The sequence below is a fragment of the Convolutriloba macropyga genome, chromosome 10 (assembly GCF_964194025.1).
Source record: "Convolutriloba macropyga chromosome 10, txConMacr16.3, whole genome shotgun sequence".
In the NCBI taxonomy this organism is placed as follows: domain Eukaryota; kingdom Metazoa; phylum Xenacoelomorpha; order Acoela; family Convolutidae; genus Convolutriloba; species Convolutriloba macropyga.
This window is the reverse complement of record NC_134477.1, coordinates 46,705,884-46,723,112: the sequence shown is the minus strand read 5'-3', so window position 1 is coordinate 46,723,112 and position 17,229 is coordinate 46,705,884. Positions and strand designations below refer to the sequence as shown.

At 37.8% G+C, this 17,229-nt stretch overlaps 2 protein-coding genes across 2 annotated transcripts in view; both read left to right on the top strand.

Annotated features, from left to right (window-relative positions):
• LOC142348172 (ras-related protein Rab-14-like) overlaps positions 1 to 17,229 on the top strand; it is a 419,162-nt gene that overhangs the window by 126,842 nt on the left and 275,091 nt on the right. The window lies entirely within an intron of this gene.
• The window catches only part of LOC142348044 (uncharacterized), a 43,678-nt gene continuing 29,060 nt past the window's right edge, over positions 2,612 to 17,229 (top strand). The window contains exon 1 of the mRNA XM_075399211.1: positions 2,612 to 2,785. Within this exon, the coding sequence (XP_075255326.1) occupies positions 2,612 to 2,785 (174 nt within the window). The remainder of the gene's footprint in view (positions 2,786 to 17,229) is intronic.

Below are 17,229 nucleotides of genomic sequence, written 5' to 3'. Positions count from 1 at the left end.
GTTTGGTCTCATCGTGGTTATTAGATTAAAACAGTTTTGGATTTTTTTTTGTATTTTTTGTGCTATCTATCTCCATTTCACTCTTTACGGATGGCTATACTGAAGTCAATGTACTTTGTCTGTTGATAACTAATGATTTTTTGACTTAAACAATATTTAATTTCTTTAAAAAAACCTACGAAACTAGTGAATTTTGCCCGCAGATGAGGTCTCATTGAAGTTGTAACAAATTCTAAATAAACCCATAAAATGTTATCTGTTGAAGATTTATTTCTGTTAAAGGATTTTAGTACTGTTAATTTTTTTTCTGCCAAAATTGAGTGATTTTTTGAGATTTGATTTCAACTGTTATTATTTTTTTGTAGTTTTTATTATATTCTAAATTTTACATAGTTTCATCGATTTATATAGCGCCAAGTAAGATACTATTAACTGCTCGTATATTTAACCCCCGGGTTGAGGTTGGGCGGTGAATTTTTGTATGAAATGCGGTGAAATGTGGTGAAAAAAGAAAAATTTTCACCGCGTGTTTCTTACATGTTTTTGCGGTGAATGCGGTGAATCGCGATGAATTATTTATTTTCACAGCGTTCTCTGTATTCTTACAAAAAAGAATCGTTACCGAATGGGTTCGAGCCTCTGACCTCCTGCATTCCTTCAGCTGCTTAGTCCACTGCACCAACTGTCAATAACATCTTGAAAAGTTCTTGTGAATTTAAATTAGATTTAGTAAACTTTGGAAATCAGATGCGGTGAATTTTTGTAAGAAATGCAGTGAATTTTGCGGTGAATTTTTGTAAGAAATGCGTTGAAATGTGGTGAATTATTTTTTTTTTCACCGCATTCACCGCATTCACCGCGTTTCTTACATTAATTAGCCACAAAAAAATTCGAAGAGGTGATTTTTTGTAAGAACTGCGGTGAATTTTGCGGTAAATTTTTGTAAGAAAAGCGGTGAAAAGCGGTGAAATATTTATTTTCACCGCATTCACCGCAATCACCGCATTTCTTACAAAAATTCACCGCATTCACAGCATTTCTTACAAAAATTTACCCAAAAACCTCGCCCCCGTCCGCTAGTAGTTTCGAAGATTGTGACAAGAAATGTTATCAAGAAACTTAATCGAAAATTTTAAGTTTCTTTATGTGCAGTTTTTTTCATTATGATTAGATTGAGGTCATAGAGTTCTCCCAGGCTAAGTTTATCCTGTATAGTTTTTCCTGAATAAGACTGAATTAGTTTTGGTGTAGTTATTGAATTCTCATTTTATAATTTGAAGTGATCCTTAGGGTTATTTTTGGACTTCTTCTCAACCTTTCAAACCAAGTTTAAAAATTTAGATTCCGACCGATATTAAATAGAGGCACCGCAAGCTTGATAACAATAAAGATGCTAAATAACAAGTGTTACTCCAAAAAAATCGATTTCTGGATCTCAATGCAAAAATTAACTAATTAATTTTTATTAAGTTTTTTGCTCGACGGAACTGCATAAGAGCTGAATTCATATCTGTCGTTTATTTTGTTTTGTATTCATTGTAGTGAAGAAGAAAAATTTGATCTTGCTGATATTAACTAATTTTTCTTAAAAATTTTCCTGATTTACGAATCAATCAAAATTGAAATAACCAAATTTCAACCACTCTTTTTATTTTGAAAGAAGTCTTGCTCCATTTCAGTTCTCATAGACAATAACTCAAGTATAAGTGTATGAGCGAGGTCGAACATATTATGAGCCAAAAAACATTAACGCGCCTCCAATCGCGCCAAAAACGCGCCAAAAATCCAACGAGTCTATTATAAATCATTTCTATCTCGATCAGTTGTCGCTGCGATGAGGAGCTGAGATGGAGCAAAGATGGACGCTGCGAGAGATTGTAGAAAATTACTGGATTGCGGAAGCGTTGTCATTATCCAACTCCATCAATTTGTCTTCCTGTTTTTTACTTAAACTTGAAGGCTTCCTTTCCTTATTTTGAAATTATATCCCTAAAAATTTTTCGATTTGTGCTGCTTATCAACTCGCAATTTGGCTGCTTATTGCCTAGCGACTGATTTACCAGTGATGTTTAAACACACTTCGAGAGTAGAACAATGTCAAAATTATACAACAATGATTAGCCATTTTGGTTTGAGACGTTTTTAAAACTATATTTCTTTTTTCCTTTGTGTTCTAACTATAGGTTAAAGTTCTCCGTTTTAGACAAAACAAGTACTCGGTAGTTATCGATATAAATACAAGGTTTATACTTATTTGCAAAACAATATTAGGCAAAAATGTGATTTTTTCAGGTTAAAATGGGCATCACCTTTTCTTTAATTGTTAGTATTATTAGTAACCATTTTGTCCGATTGTCGTGATATTAGTTTTTTCTATCGGCTGTTGATCCTCAAAATTACTCTTTTCATACAGTTTTGAATATCATACTTATCTTAAACTATTATAACTTCTTTCAGCATAGTTTTTGTCTTGAACTTGTCAGAACTTTCAAGACTAATCTGAATCATTGTTTGTAACTGTGTAAGAGCTCTAGCGTCAGAAAAATTTTTTGTATGTTTTTTTTTAAAATTGCAAGCTTTTAATGATCTCTATTGAAATTACCATTCACCGATGACATCCTCAAATTCTACTGACTTTGGATTTTACAGCTCTTCCTCTTCGTCACTTTATTCCTCGACCTATTCAGGATTGACAACAATAAGCCATTGGGCAGAAAAATCGCATCCAAAACCGAAAGACTATTTGGACATATTCGCGGTTAAAATGCTATCAGAAATTGCTATGGTAAGATTTTATGTTGTAAGGCAGACCTGATATGGGCTATCTTTTCCGCCTTAAGATATAGAGAATAAAGGCTATTTATTTCTATGCGCTAAGTAGACTTGCCTACTTCTCTCAGACTAACCACCTACATAAAACACTGAAGGTAAACTTTAAGTATAATAGAGTTAACACCGGAGTCAGAGGTATTCACATCGTGCAACTACTCTAATTGACTCACTATTGTTAGAGGAGTTAGTACTTTATGAAAGGGAACAGTGTCTTCTCAGTCTCAGATTGGCTAGAGGTGAACATCCAGTTTTTCTACTGCTAGAGTTGATAACTATTTGCTAAGTTGTTATATCATGGCGTCGCGATATATTCAACAGTCAAAATGACTTCTTTTGGCATTGAACAAAACAATTGATTCACAATAATTTGGTAAATCAATTTTCACCTGAATTCGTGGGTCTATAGCTGAAATACGTTGGATGTTCCATCCCCATTGTGTGTTATAGTGTTGACTTGTGTCGTCGTCTGGAGTCCCTGTCGAGTGGAGTAGTCACTAGGGTCGTCAGTGAATTACCCACATCTTTTCAGTTGTGGAGGCAGTGAGAGTGCCAGTTACAGGGTAAACTGGCCGTTAACGTCAGTCCTGTTAGAATACCCAACTGTCTCAGTGTCTTTTAGTGAGGATTTGCTACAATTTTGAGGAGCGCTTGTAGTCTGTAGTCTCTGTTTGTTTGTACAAGGAGATTTCTGTTTATCAGCAAATGATACAAGGTTTGATCCGATCGGATTTAGCAGCCTACATTCAGGTAAATCCATCTTTTCAGCTACGGTGCGAGATACTTAATGCCTTAAATTTTCTACGTTTAATTCCTGCTGAGTAATCTCCGATCAGAGGAAAAAATAAAAGAGCTGATTTTGTCCAGTTCTTCGAGTGAGCATTAAAAAAATTTAGCAAGTAAAAGAAAGACAACAGTGAGTTTTAGAATTTTTTAAGAACTGTGCGGCTTTTAGTTGATGGGACAGTGGCCCATTGCGGTGGGGTCGTGTCCACTAACGTAATTCAAATTCGAAATCAAGGGCCCGATTTTCAGGTTCCCCGAAGAATTCTAAGATTTCCTTGTCCCGCGCAAGACAAGCGACGAGAGCCCGAGGGCACAAATCTGTATTGCAGTGCGGCTGCATCACCAACAGATGATTTATGATATGTGTCTCTTTGATTGCTAGCTTGTCTGTAGAAAAGGCTTAAAAGGGTGTCCATACATAGACTTTGTGGCTCCTCACTCTAGGCACTGGAGGAATTTGATGGGAACAGTTATCGGCCTGTGAGTCATGGCATAGAGGGGTGTGAACGAGAAGTGATTTGAGAGAGATACTTGTCTTGCCCTTCTTCGACGTACTCTTTTTCAAGTTGCCCGAGTGAGCAAGAGATGGCCGTTTGCATCAACGTATGGCGAGGAACCGTCGAAACACAGTTTATCCTCTCGGGGACATGAACACGGTGCTCCGTGTTAATGAATAGAAGTTTTGTTAAATGATGGAACTTAAAATTCGGGCCAGGTGTTCCATGAAAAAAACTCTGAGTAAGAGTAGAGAGGAGGGTTTACTCTGGATTTCGAAGATGAGGTCTAGGATCCTCATGGTGGGCTAACTGTAAGTCAAGCAGGCGACTGTGAGACTTGAATCGGCGAAGCACGCACAGGGTAGATTTCATGCGTAGTTGTTATAGGACGTCTTTGTGGCAAAGGATCCATGCACGCGCAGTAGTCCATCGATATAAAGATCATAAAGAAGAGGTTAGGGGTAGGACGCTCGAGGACGAGGTGGATATTTTGTGAGTACTCTATATCTCAGCTAGTGTACATTTGTAGGCTGTGACGCTCGTGTTGGCATCACAGGTAAAAGGTAGGTGACTGGTCTCGAGCGGGAATGAGGACCACGTATTCTTACAGAACATGCCCGGTTCGGGACAAACGTTACTGATGTTGATCAACCTATTGCTTTGCAGCAACCTAATCTGCCGAAGATTAGCTGCGTGCAGGTTCATGTTGTTGTGGTTGCTGTTACAACGGTTTTTGCCCATGTAGGAGCGGTTGTTGTGACGACCTGATAGGTCCTAGAGTAGCCGTCAGGGAGTTTCTGTCGCTCCCAATGAAAAAACGTAGTTCCCGTGACGATGTGGAAGAAGTGGCGGGCGAAGACAGGGGATTCACTCGCGTGTATGTTGCTGTGTCCGCAGACTGTGGCTCTGGATGAAAGTGTGCCATCGTGAAGAAGGCCAGCGTTTGCAACTTCCGGGTTCTGGCACTGGAGGGGGCAGCAACAGCGGCGTCAATGCTGAAGGAAGAATATCTTCGATGTCCAGCTTGGTCAGATCATAATTCGTCTGCTCGAAATTTGGAGGAATCGGTGAGCCTGCATCCTGTGGAGTGCTGTGGTATCTCTGAAACAAAATAAGTGTTATCCACGAGTGCTTGGTAGACTTAAACTGAGTTCCACCGGGATTTCCGGCTATTCAATGTCATCCTCGAAGAAATCCTTGGAGAGTGCAATAGCATGTGAGCGTCTAGATTTATGCGATTTAGAAGTGTATAATTATAATCACTTGAAATCATGTTTTGGTTTTGACTCTATTGGTAGTTCATAGCAATCATAGATGGGAGTGGCTATATGTTTGTTAGGGTTATTGTGTTTCGGAGATGAAAAATTCTTGTAGAAAGTTTCAAACTTTTTTAAATAAATTCAATACAGTTGCAGAGTGTGGAGTGCTACCATCAATTTAGTGTCTTCATTTTTGTTTCTTTGGGGACCTTGGTTTATAATTATTAGAGCCAGTTTGTAGCACATGAAAAACGGTCTAAAAATGGTAACAATACCCAAAAAATCCTGATTAATTCTTTTGATAACGTGATATTAGGTCCTTAAAGTGATTTTAAGTTATGAGCGTTAAAAACGCGACAAAATGGTCCGAATAGACATTGTAGAAAACTGAAGAATGTCCTTATCATGCTTTTTTTTAATGAGTACCACGGGTATCCACGAATCCCGCTAAGGGATTCTTTTAGATAGTTTACGTTGAAGAAATCACGCCAGTCGAGACGGACGAAGAAAATTTCTCTTCCGTTAAAAAATATATTATTTATTTTGTTCGTGTTCTGGTTATGTAACTGTGAAAAATGTGCTTGTAATTGTGCATGTGGTGCTAAATCTGAAAAATTAACTGCTCTTTGGTTAAATTTTATTTCATCTCAAGAGTTAGTCCAATCTATTTGGCTGTAAATGACAATATTCTGTGGGGTAAATTTAGATTGTAAATTGTTTTGGTTGTAGCTTGCTATTTTTTCGAAGCACTGATTTTCTAGCAGGTAAAGAGGTGATGAAAAGGTTTTGCATTGCAAAAGTGGAATTACGTTAGAACTTTTAAGTGTGAAGATTGTGTTTCTTTGACCTGTGATATTATATTCGACAGAAGGAACTTTTTGTGTTAGAAGAATAAAAGTGGTTTGTTTTAAACCGCAATCGAGATCGCAAAATTTCCTATAAAAATAAAGATTCTAATTAGACTCGACTAATCGTGTAATCGACTATAGCATCATATTAAACAATTGAATGTACTGCGCCAAACCAATTTTAATTATGGAAAAATTCAAAATTTTCTGATTTTTTGTAGACCGGTGATTCTTGTGGTATGACATAACCATATCTAACGTTTGCTTTAGTGTATCGTGTGATTGAGGGTGCATTTTTTGGTATAGTCATGGGTACATCTTCAAGTTCAGCGGAAGGTTTACCTTCCTCAAAATTAATATTTTCTTTGCATTGAATAAAAATATCCAGATCTTGTGTAGCCTAAAAAGGATGGTCCTCTTTACATACATATATATATTTATATATATATATATATATATATATATATATATATATATAGGTTTAGTTAGTACTTCGAAGCGAGAGAGTGCAGATTCGCCACAAGTATGGTCTTGAAATGCAACCTGTTCAAATACGTGCACATGGGTGTGCCCAGATTTAGATTCGTTATTTGTTGGTGTTTCAAGAAAACATCGTTTTGGGAGTTTTATCATTCGGCCGTCTAATCTACTTGTCAGTCATCAATTGATTCCCAAATGACTTTTGCTTTATTAGCGTGGTTTGGTGGACACTTCCCTGTTTCGAAATAATATTTTGTACGTGCTTTGCAATTGTAGACACCTTCTCACTTCACGTCAATTTTTACAGTGGCCATTGTGGTGAAGTCGTGCCTACTAACGGAATCCAAATTCGAAATAAAGGGTCCGATTTTCAGGGTTCCTGAAGAAATCCAATAAGTCTTGTGCCGCGCAAGAAAAGCGGCGAGAGCCCGAGGGCATAAACTTGTGTTGCATTGTGGCTGCATCACCAACAGAAGATTTATGATTTGTGTCTCCTCTGGCGCCGGCTCTTTAGTCGCTAGCTTGTCTGCGATTCATTCACAGTAGAATATGTTAAATGGGTGTCCATACATAGGTTTTGTGGCTCCCCACTCTACGCACTGCACGAATTCGATGGGAACATTTATCGGCCTGTGAGTCTTGGCATAGAGTGGTGTGAGCAAGAAGTGATTTGTAATGCCATCAAAATCTCGTAGGGTGCCCTAACAGTAGTTCGGATTGATAATGTAGCTGTATTTACATCCAATTGTGTAGTATGCAAAAAAAACTAAACTTGAGCTAGAAAAGATTGTATTTCCAATAAATTTGGTTAGGGGCTACGACTCTAATGATTATGGTGTTGAGATAGTTGTTTTTGCGGTCAGCCAGAGCAAATAGGTTTTTTGACTTGTGTCAAAATGGTTCTGTGAAGCTTGGGTTGATCGAAAAATCAGCGCATTCAAGAGGGAGGTACTTGTCTTCACCTTCTTCGATGTACTCAACTTCCGGTTGCTAGAGTGAGCAAGAGCTGGTCGTTTGTATCAACGTATGGCGAGGAGGCGTCAAAACACAGTTTATCTTCTCGGGGACATGACCACGGTGCTCCGTGTTAATGCCGAGAATATTTGTGAACTGATGGAACTTAAAATACTGGCCAGGTGCTCCATGAAAAATGCTCTGAAAAAGAGTAGAGAGGAGGATTTACTCTGTATTTCGAAGATGAGGATTGGGATCCTCATGGTGGGCTGGCTGTAAGTCGAGCAGGCCACTGTGATCATATATCCGAGAGGAGGAATTTTTTGTGTAAGAAGAATAAAAGCGGTTTATTTTAAATCGCAATTGAGATTGCAAAGTTCCATATAAAAAGAAAGACTCTTTTGGTCCATTTCTATTCAGACACAACTAATTGTGTAATCGAGTACAGCATCATTTTGTACAGTTGAATGTATTACGCCAAACCAACATTGTTTATTGAAAAAATTATAGTTTTCTGATTTTTTGTAGACCGGTGATTCTTGTGGTATAACAAAACCATATCTAACGTTTGCTTTAGTGTATCCTGTGATTGAGGTTGCATTATTTGGTATATTCAAGTGAACATCTTTAAGCTCAGCGGAAGGTTTACCTCTGTCAGAATTAAAATTTTCTTTGTAGTGAAAAAAATCCTGATATTGTGTAGCGTAATAAGGACGTCCTCTTTACATTTATATATTAAGTTTAGTTAGTACTTCGGAGCGAGAGGATGCAGTTTCATCATAAAAATGGTCTTGAAAGCAATCTGTGTACATACGTGCATTATGGGTGTGCCCAGATTTAGTTTCGTTATTTGTGAGTGTTTCAAGAAAACACCGTTTTTGAGGTTTTTTCATTCGGCCGTCTGATCTACCGACATCAAAATCATTTAGTTCCCAATAACTGTTGCTCCAATAGCGTTGGTTTGGTGGACAGCACCCAGTTTCAAAATTACACTTTCGGCGTGTTTTGCAATAGTAGACTCTTTCTGACTTTACGTCAAAGTTGACTGTATATTAGTTAATTAGAGTGACCATCCCAGTGTGTGGATGACATGATATGCCTAATTTGATTTTTTTCATGTTTAGGTTAGCCCTCGGGTTATCTGTGGGTTTGGATCTAATCATGGTCCCTTGGATTATATACCAGAGTTCTGTGTCGGAAGTCGGAAGGGCGATAACGATCTAATTAAAAAATTAAAAACGGACTGTGGGTGAAAATGATGTTTTTTATGTGACCAAAGTGTTCAAGCTCTCTAAGAGCTTCAATTTCTGTTGGGAAGAAAGATCATTCCAAGTTGTTAACATACCAACTGTCATGATCCAATCTGAAGCCTGTTTTTAGTGAAATTTTCTGGCAAAAGCTTTGAAAATGTTGTGCAGATAAGATTTGAAAATCCGCTGGTTTGATCTTCCATTCACAAATTTTATTGAGCTTATAGAACTGCATATTTGTATTATGTGGTTGAGAGAAGTCATACTTTGTCTTGGTCAGATCTTGTAATCCGGATCTTGTAGGGGAATTCTTACGTTTGTCAACCGTGGCTGGTGGTTTTAAATGTATTGAGAAAGAAAAGAATAAATTAGTCTGGAGTATAATAAAAAAAATTGTAGTGGGCATGTGTAAGAAAATCCGGAAAGTGGATTATAGAATACTATGTATCCTGCTGTGTTCTTTGTGTACCGGTCAAATTTATAGTGAATTTCCTGCCAAATGAAGGTTGAGGTGTTTGTTTTGACGCGAAAAATTGGTGGATCTCTGGTTTGTGGATGAAAAATTAGTTTGTCTTCTTCAACAGTTATATCAACTGAGAAACTGATTTTTGATTGTTTGAGTAGGTCATGTTCTCTTTGTTTCTGTACACATTTTATTCTTTATATGATTTTGTTATCCTCTGTGTAGCCAGTTATGTAGTTTTCCATGTTTTTTTAATATCGGAAGAGGGCGGGAGGGGGTACTAAATTTTTGGGTAAAGTTTTAGAGGTAAAGTAATATAATTTTTTGTAGTTTTTGATGGTTTATCTATACAGAGGTGAAAAATTGATCTGGATCAAAAGTTGGAGAATTTGAGCTCAGTGTTAGTATTGTGGTGTACCTTGGCAACTAAGTTGTTCTGAACTTTGAAATGAAGGTGATCAATTGACTAAATTAAACAAAGGACTCCAGTGAGCTTGTGAGGGTAAGCATTCAATATTTTGTTATTTGTCCATGTGTTGGCTTAAATGGGTAATTTACAGTTTGCGAGGGAGTTGGGGAAGAAAACTGAGAGCTTAGTGGCTCTGAATTTGAACTATCTGAGATAGGATTAATGACTTGTGGTTTCTTTACGGTTGATTCCGTGTGTTTTAGTGTGGTAGTTCTGATCTCAGAGTTTTATCTGTTTTAGCAAAACGGATAGGTTGAGTTGAAATTTGCGGTGTGTTAGAACAGTTTATTAGTTCCGGTTGTGGTGCTCTTGGTGGCGCAGGAGTTTTTTATTATGGCGTAAAGTGGGGGAGAGTGTCCAGTAGAGCGAGTTCTATCTGTAGATTTGGAAGAAGTAACGACTGTGTAAGGTATTCCTCGGTTTCTTGTACCAGTGATATTTTATTTAATTTTGAATGTGGATTTTTTGGCGGAAGGTTTACCTCTGTCAAAACTAAAACTTTCTTTGTATTAAAAAAATATCCTGATATTGTGTAGCATAATAAGGACGGTCCTCTTTACATTTATATAGGTTTAGTTAGTACTTCGAAGCTAGAAGGTGCAGATTCATCATAGAGATGGTCTTGAAAGCAATCTGTGTACATACGTGCATTATGGGTGTGCCCAGATTTAGATTCGTTATTTGTGAGTGTTTCAAGAAAACACCGTTTTTGAAATTTAATCGTTCAGCCGTCTGATTTACCGACATCAAAACTTCGACAGTAATCATTTAGTTCCCAATAACTGTTGCTCCAATAGCGTTGGTTTGGTGGACAGCACCCAGTTTCAAAATTACATTTTCGGCGTGTTTTGCAATAGTAGACTCTTTCTGACTTTACGTCAAAGTTGACTGTATATTAGTTAATTAGAGTGACCATCCCAGTGTGTGGATGACATGATATGCCTAATTTGATTTTTTTTCATGTTTAGGTTAGCCCTCGGGTTATCTGTGGGTTTGGATCTAATCATGGTCCCTTGGATTATATACCAGAGTTCTGTGTCGGAAGACGGAAGGGCGATAACGATCTAATTAAAAAATTGAAAACGGACTGTGGGTGAAAATGATGTTTTTTATGTGACCAATGCGTTCAAGCTCTCTAAGAGCTTCAATTTCTGTTGGGAAGAAAGATCTTTCCAAGTTGTTAAATTACCAACTGTCATGATCCAAACTGAAGCCTGTTTTAAGTGAGATCTTCTGGCAAAAGCTTTCTTTGTGGCTGAGTTTTAGGTTTATGGCATGTGATTGCACTTGAAGTGTTCAAATTTGTGAAAATATTGCCATTTGGGAAGATAAGATTTGAAAATCCGCTGGTTTGATCTTCCATTCACAAATTTTATAGAGCTTATAATACTGCATATTTGTAATATGTGGTAGAGAGAAGTCAAAATTTGTCGCGGTGAGATCTTTTACTTCGGATGTTGTAGGGGAATGGTTACGTTTTTTTAAATCGTGACTGGTTGTTTAAAATGTATTGAGAAAGAAAAGAATAAATTAGTCTGGAACATAATAAAAAAAATGTAGTGGGCGTGTGTAAGAAAATCCGGAAACTGAATTATAGAATACAATGTATCCTACTGTGTTCATTGTGTACCGGTCAAATTTATAGCGAATTTCCTGACAAATGAATGTTGAGGTGTTTGTTTTGACGCGAAAAATTGTTGGATCTCCGGTTTGTGGATGAAAAATTAGTTTGTCTTCTTCAACAGTTATATCAACTGAGAAACTGATTTTTGATTGTTTGAGTAGGTCATGTTCTCTTTGATTCCGTACAGATTTTATTTTATATGATTTTGTTATCCTCTGTGTAGCCCAGTTATGTAGTTTTTCCAGGTTTTTTTAATATCGGAAGAGGGCGGGAGGGGGTACTAAATTTTTGGGTAAAGTTTTAGAGGTAAAGTAGGAGAGTTTCTTGTAGTTTCTGATTGTTTACCGATACAAAGTTGAAAAAATTGATCTGGAACAGAAGTTGGAGAATTTGAGCTCAGTGTTCATTGTTGTGGAGTACCTTGGAAACTAAAATGATCTGAACTTTGAAATGAAGGTGATCAATTGACTATATTAAACAAAGTATTCCAGTGAGCTCGTGAGGGTAAGCATTCAATATTTTGTTATTTGTCCATATGGTGGATTCAATGGGTAATTCATAGTTAGCGAGGGTTTTGGGGACGAAAACTGAGAGCTTAGTGGCTCTGAAATTGTAATATCTGACATAGGACTAGTGTCTTCTGGTTCGTTTACGGTTGATACCGTGTGTTTTAGTTGTGGTAGTTCTGATCTGTGAGTTTTATCTGTTTTAGCGAAATTGATTGGTTGAGTTGAAATTTGCGTTGTGTTAGAAGAGTTAATTAGTTTCGGTTGGGTTGCTCGTGGTGGAACAGGTATAAGTGATGTCAGTTGAAAAATGTTTGGAATAAAGCCTGAGAGGGGAATAGGTTTGGGTGTTTATTTGTTGTTGGTGTTGAGTTTGGGCTTGGTGTGCTTGCGCTTGACTTTGTTTGCTGGTACAATTTCTTTACTATGGGGTAAAGTGATGGAGAACGTCCAGTAGAACGAGTTCTATCTGTAGATTTGGTAGAAGTAATGACTTTGTAAGGTATTCCTCGGCTCTTGTACCAGTGATATTTTATTTAATTTTGAACGAGGATTTTTTTTGGGGTTGATTGTTTAGAACCGTCACCATAGGAACAGGTTAGTGCGTTTGTAAACGGCAGATCCCTGCGGTGTGTGTTGGATTGTGAATTGGGGTTGCAATTATGAAACTAATGTTTGTAGAAAAATTATCACGTTAATCATGTTAAAGGAAAAGTTATCGCCTGAAAAAATTTCATAGCGCTGAAAAGAAGGGATTACCATTACTAAGAGATCAAAAGAGGTAAACTAAATAGGATTGCTGGTGGGAGGACGTTGTGCTGGTTCATGGGACTTCGTGCTATTGTTGATAACGTAATTTGTTATTGCTGTATTGTTGTAGCTTTTCATCCACTTTAAATAGGTCTTTAACACACTTAATATCATAAAAAGCCGCAATAGCGTCTAAAAGTATTGTGTAAACTATATCAGTATAAAGTAGTTCCGAGATTTTTGAAGTTTCTTGTGGCGGAAAAATTTGGAGGTAGAAGGGCAATATGATCGTTATTAAAAACTCTAATATAAAAAACCCATTGGCAACAAGTGTGTGACTATAAAATTGTGAAATTCTTTGAAATATATAACGTTTTGTTTTGAAACTCTCTATGTATCGGAAAGTGCCGCGTAGGGGGTTTATTGAAATAGAATTTAACATGTCTGTTGAGAAGTTATTTGCATACCTGATTGATTATTGAGAAGTAAGAATTTTCAGCGCGGTGAATTGAAAGTTGGTTTATTGAGAGAGAGTTACTGTGAGTTGAAATGGTTGTGTTTCTTTGGGCTGAAAAGTTGGTTATTCTACTGTGAGCTGTTGAAGTAAAGATGAATGAGATATCTTTTGTTAAAAACTGTCAAGAAAACTGCTAAAAAGTCAAGAAGAAAAAGAAGCTTGTGAAAATTGAAAGAAGTGAAGTTAAAGAGTTACGAGATGAGAGACAGTTGAGAGCAGGTATGAAAGCGAGAGAGCAAACTTTTTGAGATAGAAAGGAGCAACTGAGTTGCGACCAAGAAGACCGAATTGATTTTAGCCGATACTGTTAGGGCGTACTGCAAATTTTTCTCGTGGAAAGGATTGGCGAGTTTTTCCCATACCAATCAGTGGGTCAGCTAAAAATTCAGTTTTTGAGTTATAAAATTTTGTAAATTTTTGTAAATTTTTTTTAATTGACTCACTATTGTTAGAGGAGTTAGTACTTTATGAAAGAGAACAGTGTCTTCTAAGTCTCAGATTGGCTAGAGGTGAACATCCAGTTTTTCTACTGCTAGAGTTGATAACTATTTGCTAAGTTGTTATATCATGGCGTCGCGATATATTCAACAGTCAAAATGACCTCTTTTGGCGTTGAACAAAACAATTTATTCACAATAATTTGGTAAATCAATTTTCACCTGAATTCGTGGGTCTATAGCTGAAATACGTTGGATGTTCCATCCCATTTGTGTGTTATAGTGTTGACTTGTGTCGTCGTCTGGAGTCCCTGTCGAGTGAAGTAATGACTAGGGTCGTCAGTGAATTACCCACATCTTTTCAGTTGTGGATGCAGTGAGAGTGCCAGTTACAGTGTAAACTGGCCGTTAACGTCAGTCCTGTTAGAATACCCAACTGTCTCAGTGTCTTTTAGTGAGGATTTGCTACAATTTGGAGGAGCGCTTGTAGTCTGTAGTCTCTGTTTGTTTGTACAAGGAGATTTCTGTTTATCAGCAAATGATACAAGGTTTGATCCGATCGGATTTAGCAGCCTACATTCAATCTTTTTAGCTACTGTGCGAGATACTTAATGCCTTAAATTTTCTACGTTTAATTCCTGCTGAATAATCTCCAATCAGAGGAAAAAAGAAAAGCGCTGATTTTGTCCAGTTCTTCGAGTGAGCATTAAAAAAATTTAGCAAGTAAAAGAAAGACAACAGTGAGTTTTAGATTTTTTTAAGAACTGTGCGTCTTTTAGTTGATGGGACAGTGGCCCATTGCGGTGGGGTCGTGCCCACTAACGGAATTCAAATTCGAAATCAAGGCCCGATTTTCAGGTTCCCCGAAGAATTCTAAGATTTCCTTGTCCCGCGCAAGACAAGCGACGAGAGGCCGAGGGCACAAATCTGTATTGCAGTGCGGCTGCATCAGCAACAGATGATTTATGATATGTGTCTCTTTAATTGCTAGCTTGTCTGTAGAAAAGGCTTAAAAGTGTGTCCATACATAGACTTTGTGGCTCCTCACTCTAGGCACTGGAGGAATTTGATGGGAACAGGTATCGGCCTGTGAGTCATGGCATAGAGGGGTGTGAACGAGAAGTGATTTGAGAGAGATACTTGTCTTGCCCTTCTTCGACGTACTCTTTTTCAAGTTGCCCGAGTGAGCAAGATATGACCGTTTGCATCAACGTATGGCGAGAAACCGTCGAAACACAGTTTATCCTCTCGGGGACATGAACACGGTGCTCCGTGTTAATGAATAGAAGTTTTGTTAAATGATGGAACTTAAAATTCGGGCCAGATGTTCCATGAAAAAACTCTGAGTAAGAGTAGAGAGGAGGATTTACTCTGGATTTCGAAGATGAGGTCTAGGATCCTCATGGTGGGCTAACTGTAAGTCGAGCAGGCGACTGTGAAGCTTGTATCGGCGAAGCACGCACAGGGTAGATTTCATGCGTAGTTGTCATAGGACGTCTTTGTGGCGAAGGAACCATGCACGCGCAGTAGTCCATCGAGTTAAAGATCATAAAGAAGAGGTTAGGGGAAGGACGCTCGAGGACGAGGTGGATATTTTGTGAGTACTCTATATCTCAGCTAGTGTACATTTGTAGGCTGTGATGCTGGTGTTGGCATCACAGGTAAAAGGTAGGTGACTGGTCTCGAGCGGGAATGAGGACCACGAATTCTTACAGAACATGCCCAGTTTGGGACAAACGTTACTGATGTTGATCAACCCTATTGCTTTGCAGCAACCTAATCTGCCGAAGATTAGCTGCGTGGAGGTTCATGTTGTTGTGGTGGCTGTTACAACGGTTTTTGCCCCTGTAGGAGCGGTTGTTGTGACGACCTGATAGGTCCTACAGTAGCCGTCAGGGAGTTTCTGTCGCTCCCAATGAAAAAACGTAGTTCCCGTGACGATGTGGAAGAAGTGGCGGGCGAAGACAGGGGATTCACTCGCGTGTATGTTGCTGTGTCCGCAGACTGTGGCTCTGGATGAAAGTGTGCCATCGTGAAGAAGGCCAGCGTTTGCAAATTCCGGGTTCTGGTACTGGAGGGGGCAGCAACAGCGGCGTCAATGGTGAAGGAAGAATGTCTTCGATGTCCAGCTTGGTCTTATCATATTTAGTCTGCTCGAAATTTGAAGCGATCGGTGAGCCTGCATCCTGTGGAGTGCTGTGGTATCTCTGAAACAAAATAAGTGTTATCCACGAGTGCTTAGTAGACTTAAACTGAGTTCCACCGGGATTTCCGGCTATTCAATGTCATCCTCGAAGAAATCCTTGGAGAGTGCAATAGCATGTGAGCGTCTAGATTTATGCGATTTAGAAGTGTATAATTATAATCCCTTGAAATCATGTTTTGGTTTTGACTCTATTGGTAGTTCATAGCAATCATAGATGGGAGTGGCTATATGTTTGTTAGGGTTATTGTGTTTCGGAGATGAAAAATTCTTGTAGAAAGTTTCAAACTTTTTTAAATAAATTCAATACAGTTGCAGAGTGTGGAGTGCTACCATCAATTTAGTGTCTTCATTTTTGTTTCTTTGGGGACCTTGGTTTATAATTATTAGAGCCAGTTTGTAGCACATGAAAAACGGTCTAAAAATGGTAACAATACCCAAAAAATCCTGATAAATTCTTTTGATAACGTGATATTAGGTCCTTAAAGTGATTTTAAGTTATGAGCGTTAAAAACGCGACAAAATGGTCCGAATAGACATTGTAGAAAACTGAAGAATGTCCTTATCATGCTTTTTTCTTTCAATGAGTACCACGGGTATCCACGATTTCCGCTAAGGGATTCTTTTAGATAGTTTACGTTGAAGAAATCACGCCAGTCGAGACGGACGAAGGTAATTTCTCTTCCGTTAAAAAATATATCATTGATTTTGTTCGTGTTCTGGTTATGTAACTGTAAAAAATGTGCTTGTAATTGTGCATGTGGTGCTAAATCTGAAAAATTAACTGCTGTTCAACTTGAAATTTCTCGGCGGCGTCATGTAATATTTGGTTAAATTTTATTTCATCTATAGAGTTAGTCCAATCTTTTTGGCTGTAAATGACAATATTCTGTGGGATAAATTTAGATTGTAAATTGTTTTGGTAATAGCTTGCTATTTTTTCGAAGCACTGATTTTCTAGCAGGTAAAGAGGTGATGAAAAGGTTTTGCATTGCAAAAGTGGAATTACGTTAGAACTTTTAAGTGTGAGGATTGTGTTTCTTTGACCTGTGATATTATATTCGACAGAAGGAACTTTTTGTGTTAGAAGAATAAAAGTGGTTTGTTTTAAACCGCAATCGAGATTGCAAAGTTTCCTATAAAAATAAAGATTCTTATTAGACTCGACTAATCGTGTAATCGAGTATAGCATCATATTAAACAATTGAATGTACTGCGCCAAACCAATTATAATTATGGAAAAATTCAAAATTTTCTGATTTTTTGTAGACCGGTGATTCTTGTGGTATGACATAACCATGTCTAACGTTTGCTTTAGCGTATCGTGTGATTGAGGGTGCATTTTTTTGGTATAGTC